Source organism: Plasmodium gonderi, assembly GCF_002157705.1.
Source record: "Plasmodium gonderi DNA, contig: Pgo-contig_182, whole genome shotgun sequence".
Classification (NCBI taxonomy): Eukaryota; Apicomplexa; class Aconoidasida; order Haemosporida; family Plasmodiidae; genus Plasmodium; species Plasmodium gonderi.
The window spans coordinates 6,376-15,775 of NW_021629100.1; the positions used below are offsets into that span (position 1 = coordinate 6,376).

At 20.1% G+C, this 9,400-nt stretch overlaps 2 protein-coding genes across 2 annotated transcripts; both read left to right on the forward strand.

The window, feature by feature from the left end:
* Nucleotides 1–102: 102 nt before the first annotated feature.
* PGO_001680 (variable surface protein) lies at nt 103–1,226 on the forward strand (the record flags this gene model as incomplete). Its single annotated transcript, XM_028690992.1, has 3 exons — nt 103–135; nt 270–965; nt 1,089–1,226. The coding sequence occupies 3 exons, from the start codon at nt 103–105 to the stop codon at nt 1,224–1,226; spliced, it is 867 nt and encodes a 288-aa protein (XP_028546793.1).
* Nucleotides 1,227–7,486: 6,260 nt separating this feature from the next.
* Nucleotides 7,487–8,577, forward strand: PGO_001685 (variable surface protein; the record flags this gene model as incomplete). Its single annotated transcript, XM_028690993.1, has 3 exons — nt 7,487–7,507; nt 7,696–8,313; nt 8,434–8,577. 3 exons carry the CDS (start codon nt 7,487–7,489, stop codon nt 8,575–8,577), a joined length of 783 nt encoding a protein of 260 aa, XP_028546794.1.
* Nucleotides 8,578–9,400: the final 823 nt, after the last annotated feature.

Genomic DNA, 9,400 nt, shown 5'->3' on the forward strand with positions numbered 1-9,400 from the left:
ATTTTATATAAATATAGTATGTAGTATAACCTTTTTACACATAAACATTTATAATTACAAAAATATAAATTATGTTTTTTTTAATTTACGTTAAATATCACAATGACAACACCAATAGTAATAAATGATAAAGAGGTTCTTACTATTAATTCCAAATATAATTTACATTAGCTAATCTTTAAATAGTAGTATGTATATAAACATTGCTATAAATGTCTCATTATAAATATTATTTTAAACTTTTATATGCATTATGACTTCGTTTTTAGTTCAATTTTGATGGTATATTTCCCAATTGTATGCAGGATTTAAGAATATATAAGAAAATAAAGGAAGATGATTATAGTGATATTTTGATGAATCCCTGTTTTAATATTTTTAAAGAATTGGGTGGTCAACAGATAAATAGATATGACTTTTTACGACACTGTAAAGAACTTATACTATATTTAAACTACATAAACACTATAAAAAGTTCCCCCAATAAAAAACCTAGTTGTGTTTATTTCAACTATATGGTAAAAAATACACTAAAATATTTTAAAATAAGTGACCAAAATAGTTACCATGCTTATGATAAAATAATTGATCATACCAAAAATACTGTTTTTAACAGTGTTTCCAACGTATGTAAGAATGATTTTAATGAAATGGATGAGAATATATATTTAACATTGACAAAGCTGAATGTACTATATGAATGGATATCAGAACCTGGCATGAATTGCTCTAAATCTGAAGATTGTAATAATGTGTACAAGGAACTATCGGATATACGTGATCGCTCAAATAACGAAAGTCTTCGTAAAGCGCTAGAGAATTTTGAAAATGCATATATGACATATTTGCCATACTTACAAGAATTACTGAAACTCCGTGCATCTTTGAAAAATGAACGTATCGTTATGTTAGCATTCATCATTATACCTGTTACATTATTAATGATAACATTCTTTCTATATAAGGTTAAATATAAAATTGATTAAATTATTATATAATTTCCTTAAAATTTACATTACAAGTAATTATGTAAAAGTTACATAAAATACATCGAACATATATATATCAAATTGTACATACATTATCAGTATACTCCACATGGTTCATTTTTACAACGATCAGTAAGAAAGTTAAGGAGAATATGGAATAAAAAAAATAATGATTATCTCAACATAAAGGATTCATTTGTGTTGACATACAACAGTTTGATTGATGATAAGTATTAATTAGCACATACCTACTTAGGATATCAATGAAAAGCATATGATTTCTATTAAAGAGTTAAACGGAGTATCATTTAAACAATAAATTAAAACAATTACTATATTACAAAAACATGTAGAGAGTGAAAAATAAATATTTAATTATAATCAAAATATCATGAAAAAATTATAATTATTTTATAATTCATAATAAATAATGAAATATAAATAACAATTATATCATTATAATTAAAAATAATTACACTGAAATTCATTTATGTAATAAAATATAAACACGGTTGATAATATTTAACAATTTAAATGAATAAAATCATATATAAATATTAAAATTTATTATATTATTTATGCAGGAATACATTTTTTGTAATAAAATAACTATTCTCCATATTTGGTTAAAAAAATAAGTGTAATCATATGTTTTATAAAAAGATCAGATAATTAGAGTACATAAGATGTCCTCTCCTAATATTATAAATATTATCAGTATATATGCAAAAAAGAATTGCCAATATATGGCCATATAACATAATTATATTTGAACTCCCGATCTCCGTATTCAATATAATATATAAATTACGTCAATCAGATATTCATCTAATTAAACTGTGATAGATTATATGTAGAAACCTTAATATATTACTTGTGTAACTATGGTAAAACTTTTCCTATATTAATTTAGGTAATACGAATGTTACACGTTTAATATATTAATAATACTCAATGATAAATTTTGCATAAGTAAATGAATTAAAAAAAATAACTATAAGATTGTCATTCCCATACAAATGTGTGTCTTAAATATTGGTCATAGCATAATAATATTATTATATTATTTGATAGAAAATATTATTATACATATTTTTTTAATTGTTAAATAATTAAAATGCTTAAAAAATGTTATTGAAATTATACTATTTACAAGACAATATATATTTCTTCAATATAAATCAGTACTATCATCCTAAATATAAATATAGCTGTAATTATTCTGCTAATACTAATAGAATACTTGTATCTTATGTGTAATTCATATGAGTAATTATGAATTTATATGGATATCTATAGTATATTTTTATTTATACATTGAATTTAATATAAATTTTTTACACAATGAAATAGCACTTTAAAATTTGATTCATATAATATATTAGATATTTTCCTGTATTGGGGAAAATAAATATATTGTGCCCATATATTACATTTAGACATAAATAATAGATTCTTTTACATTAACATATATATATATATACATATTCAATGGATATGCAATAGTTTTTCTTTATCTACAATCTACTATATTAATCATTTCATTTAAATAATGAATTTCATTTATAAAATTGTAGTTTACGTTACTACTATATAAACGTCCTATATTAGGCATTCTACATTAACTTTTCTTTTATATTGGTTGTTCTTATCTATTATTATTAACTTATAAATTATACGAGAATAATGTACTTGTGTTGATTTTTTTTAATACTATTTAATCATATCATATGAAACTCTAATTTTTTAAATATTATAGTGCCATTTATATATATAAGAGAATTTCCTTATATAAGTAACCTTAATTATGTCAGTTTTGCCTATTAGTGCATTAAGTTTAAATTATCAAATGTTGAATTATATCAAGAGCACTTATGAATTCATAGTTTTTCTTAATAAATATATATTTATATACATAATATTCCTATAATATTATGAAAAAATATTTATTTTAGTTGTGTGTTATATTTTTTTTATTTCTATCTATGTTATAGTAGTGTATATGTATGTAGGTATTAATTTTTTGGGCAACAATTTTTACTGAATTACCTTTCTATGCATGATTTTTTTGAATGTTCTCAAGTTAACTCAATTCTATTTATTATTAATAATATAATCAATCATATAATTATTGATATATTTTTTAAAAACTCATTGCATGATATTATTGTTTTTTAATAGGAAATTAGTGTACAATTTCATTTTTTTTTATGCTTTACATATTTATTATATATCTTTCATTAATATTATAATATAATTTTTTATCATGTTACAAGATTATTCATTAATTTAGGCTATATCATAATGAGTTCTATAATTTGTGACTTAATTTTATTTCAATAAATCATACTGCTACAGAATTATAACATTTTTAGGTTCATTAGTAAAATAATAATTTAAATGTTTTTTGCGCTTTTTCATCACATATAAATATCCCAGTAATATTTTTATTTTGTCTTATTTAAGTTATCAATTATAATTTAATGTATAATTATTTTATTCTAATTTAATTATGTTATCTTTATTTTTTAACAAATTGAAGTTTTCTTTGTTTTTTTATATATGTAGTTTTTTGTATTATCTTTCTTTTTTACCTGAGAATATAACCATATTCAAATCGGGGTATATTCATATAATTAAGTAAAAATATATATAATTTTAGCAGGAAATACTTATATGAATTTCATAAGGAAATAGTAAACTGTGAACATTATTTCATATTATATTTTTGCGAACCTTATGCGTTGTAAATAAAATTATATATAATCTTAAAATAATAAGAAGACATATATTTATAATGAATTGTAATTTGCGAAAATCTTTATTGATAAACTATAAGTGAATTATTAAGTCTAATGTAATTGTATTAAATAAATTTACATATGCATATGCACCTTCATCCGTATTATGTGCTATGTGGTCGTTAAATTTTTATATAGGCGATAAGATTTATTTTGTTATTTTTCATGAAATTTTAAGTAATTTCCATAAAATGTTATATGGATAACTGCATATATATTCATGATCTCTGTAATATATTTTTTATATTCTCTCTTTAAAAAATTAAATTTTGGAAAAATTAATATATTTTACATTTTAAGCTCATTAGAAGACTGCAATTATATATGTTATTAGATATTTAATAAAATTGTCACTTGGAGAATATTTATTTATAGTATTTTCACTTTTGCATTCTACATTATTCCATTCAAATTACATATACGGAACATTATGCATATTACAAGTATTAATAATATAATCAAGAATCAAATAATTCAGTTACTTGTAGTGATTAGTATAGCCAATATTTAATGTTTCATTATTCGTAATAAAGTTTGTTCATCTAAAAATATGTCACTCATCTGTGTTATTTTATCAGTAGGTATATTTGCATTTTCTTCGAAAATTTTATGATATATATTAACATTATTTCCAAAAGTTAAATTTTTGTGAACAATAAAAGTATGTAATTCGATTAAATCATTATAATATAAATAATAATATATAATATATGCAAAAAATATGTATAAATAAGAAAATATATTGTTTTCGATTTACTGTACATCAAATAAATGTTAAAAAAATATTTATTATAAAAAACATTTCAATATATATCCTAACCTATGTAATAGTTCTGAAACCTGTAAATTATATATATATATATATATTACTTAATTAATAATAGGTGCTTACCATTTCTACATATTTTTTGACCTGTTTATTTAAAGCATAAGTATGATATTTTTCTTTTAAACATGTTATATATTTTATATGGGTGTTAGTAAATGTTGGTGTATTTCTTTAGTTATATTTTTGTTTGGAATAATTGCATAAATGTATAGTTAAATAAAAATATATTACATTTATTATTATTAAATTAGAGATGTTCTTTGTCTTATATTACATAATGTAATAAATACCATAAGAAAATTCTTACCAATTGTATTTTCTATATGTCATTTGTGTTTCTGATATCTATATTAGAATACTTTAAAATATTATAACTAAAATAATATCTGTACTGATAGAGTCCATTTCTTGGAATTATAGATTTTAGATTATTATAATATTAATTACATTAACATAATAACATTTGTTCAAAATTATTTGAATCTGACAGCAGATCCTATAACTATTTTAATTTTTTGATTAATGCAAAAATAAATATCCCCTCATGAAATAAACCAATGTAATATTTTAATGACACATGATAATCTTAAATTAATATCAATTCTAAATATATCAAAAACAATTCTTTAAGTATATATTAGGTAAAATACAAAATAATACATATTTATTTTTTAATTACAGCGTTTGAAAGTTTTTTAAGATTTTTCCTTTTGTATGTGTTTACAAGAATAGAATTTAATCAAATCATAAATGATTTCATATTTATTATAATATGTCTTTTTAAAAAAATTATATTATTATAAAAATTTTTTGCCTTATATTTTTTTATATTTTTCTCATATTGCTGGTTAAGTTAATTTACATCTATGATGCATAAGAATTGTAAAAAAAAAAAAAAAAAAAAGCATTAAACTTCATTCAGTAATAGAAAATTCTAGAAATAATATATAATATATCGAATTTTGTAAATTTGTACCAATTAGAATTAATAGATGTTTGAATCATAGTTTATTTAAGGTCTTTTGCTGTATAAATTAACACATGACATATAACATTATAAAGTAAACGATTTTAAATTATTTATTTAGATTCTGTTGTGTAAATAAATAAATGAAAATATATAGAAACAAATATATATTAAAATTTCCTTTCTCATTGTATTCTGAATATAATTTATTCTGTTACAGTACTATACTATGATGTAATTATAAGTTTTTTTGTGTTTTCTTAATACGCTATTACTAATACTGTTTCTGTATATTATATGATATATATAGGTTGTCTAAGCATATTATATTTTCTATCATTTTATTATGTTATACTTTATGTTAATTATAACGAATAAAAAATGAGAAAATTAGTTGTATAATATCTTCATACTATATCCTGAAATAATTATATGATATTTAATTCATATAATTTTTTAATGATATTTTAAAACGACGAGTAAATTCATATTAAAAATAAAAGATAAAATAAAATAAAAAAAATATATTATATTGTTTATAGTTACGTAAACTAGCAAAATCATAATACCTTGGTGTATTAAATAAATATTTTTATTACAATTAATGCACTGAAACATAATTAATATTATAATTAATGTAAAAAGTAATTATAAAATATAATTAATAACACATTAAATGAAAATTATAATCCATATGAAATCATTTATTTTATTTAATAATTTATATATAGAAAACATTATTAATTCAAAATGCATCATAAAATATATAAAATTAATCTTATAAAATTTAATACAATGTCTTATGCAAAATATTTTTTTTATAAATATTCTTATATATTTCTGCTTTACTATTAGAACTACCAATGAAGCACTACGTGCATCTAAAATTCAAAAAAATATGATAATGTAATTTATATTTGCATAGAGATAATAACATTCACATATTTTTTATATTTCATATATGATTAATTAAATAAAATGATATGATAATATTATATTGTAAAAAAATATACATATATATCTACAGCAGAGTGAAGAACATAATTTTGCATCATACATAGGTTAAAAAAGAGCAAATAAAGCATGTAAAATGCAATTTCATTCCCCATAATAAACAAATTATATATAAAAAATAATTTTATTTAAAGAAAAGTATATATTTATTGATTATGCTGCTTTGTTCTATTAATATATATATACATATATAATGAATGAAGCATCTTCATAGATATATATATCTATAAAACATAATTTTTAACTGAATATTACATTATCTCTATTGTTGTATTTTTAGGTTTTGACATAAAATTAATATATTCACGTTGTTAATTATGTGTAGAAGCATACATTAGAACATTAAATCAATTCATTTACTTAGTTATTAAATTACATTTTAATATTTTTATTGAATAAAATTATATAAATATACGATACATATCATCTAAATTTATATTATGAATGAGAGTATATATAATCCTGTGGGCAAAGAAATATTACTCGTAAAAAAAAGTTTAATATATAAAACCTGAAATATAAAGCATTAATCTGATATACGGAAGCCCCAAAACAAAAACATAATTCTGATACCCTAAATCCTAAATATGAAAATCCGAAAGGCTGAACTGCACGTTATCATATTAGGATAGCTTTTATGCTGCAGTATACATTTTACATTATACATTAGCATGGGAAGAATATTTTCTATTTTTTTTATAATAGCACACTTACATATATTTATATATTTATTTTAATAAATTGAAAACGTGTATATTATATCATATTCGTTCAGTATTATATTTTTCAATTTTTTTAAACTGATAATTATGTAACTTTTAACATTTTTAAATTATTATTATAAAATTTTTTCACATTATGCTTTTTCATCATATGCATCATTATTATGAAAAATAGATATTTGTTCGTTCATAAAATTTATATCTACAATTAATCTAAAAAAAAATATAATATTTTATACAATGTTGAAAATTGAAGTACACTTTAGTTATTATAATTTAGAAAGATATATACATGTATGCTATATTTTTAATAAATTGTATACATATTTTTTAAAAATAATGAGCCCTCTTTTATACTATAATTTTTTTTTAGTATGGAAATATACTTTCTATTCCTAAATGTGAAACACTTTTGGATGAAACTAATAATGAAGACACATGTGATATTGATTATGATGACAAGCCTATAAAGGATCAACCAAAAATTGAAGAATTCTATAAGAAAAATTACTGTAATATTTTCTCATATTTAATGAAAATTCATTATCGCACAGATGAATATAATATATCAAAAGAAGCTGCATTAGTATACTTATATTATTGGATATATATTAAACACACAAATAAAGCTAGAACATACAAAATCTATGATGTTTTTAAAGCATTTCTCAGTGGATATGAGGATCTATATAGAACACAGGCATACAAGGATTATATAAATAATGTAATTAGTGATGAGGAATTGAAAAATCTGGAAGCCGTCTTTGATGTGTACATGTGCCTTAATAAAATAAAGGGACATAAAGAAAATGGATATTGTGACACACTGATAAATATTATAAATCAATATAATACAGAAATAGAATCTAATAGTGGTAAAATGGATTCAAATAAAATACAAGCATATAACAGAAGTTATAATGTAGCTTCTATTATTATAACTGTTGTCATAATGATGGTAGTTTTTTTTTTATTACTTATTTTTTATCAGGTTAAGTACTATATTAATTGTATGTATCTAAAATATAAAATAATTAGACTAAATTATTTCCAAAAATATTTTGTAAAAAATCTTATATTTATTATATAAATTTAATTTATTATTGTTTAGTTTAGCTCATATGGTTATTGCATTCGCCGTAGAATAAATAATATAAGAAAAAAATGGATTCATGCAGATAAAGAATGGAATATATTACAATCTCCTGAATCATTTGACAGTATCCCATGGAATAATAATTACAATGTAATATAAATTAAAAAAAAAATTACAATTGAATATATAATTAGAGTTGAGTACCTTGTTCATAACATATGTAGATTGATCTAATCAATGTATATAGATATTTCTTTTCTTTAAATAACATCTGAAAATGTAAAATAATTCTGAAAACTTAACAAAAGAAAAATAGATATTATTTGTCATTTTAATAAGACAATGTTTCAGAATATTATTTGGTCTAGAGTTCAGGGTTTTAGGGTTTATCCTCTAATGATTCAGTTTTATCGTATAGATAATTTAATTTATTCATAATATCAATGATTCCTTTATGAAGATCAAAAATATGATCATTCCATGTGTAGCATTCATTATATATATCATTTAATTTTACACTTTTTATTAATTCTTAACATTTTTTTTTATTTAAACAAGAAAGATTCAAAGATGTTAGTCTATTATCCAGTTTATAGCTGAAATATTTACGTGGTGCTTTTTTTTTTATTAGTTCTTTTGATTTTTATGTATTTTAAATATAGTGTAAGATATTAGGAGACAAAAATAAATGTATAATAAGATTTTCCTACATTTTTATATACCTCATAGAACAGGGTTAAGTATGATTACCCTTTTGGATTTATATGAACATTTATGGTCTCATTATAATGATTCACACATGTAGGAAAAATACGTTTGAAATAAAACTGAAGAGAGAGACTGAAATGTTAAAATAAATTTAATTTTATGTTATAATATATATAGCATGTACTTTACGTCCATATAATATGGTATTCTCAGCCTAGAAGACATTATTTATAATCATAATGAAAAATGTAAACTTACATATTTGTTAACAGAT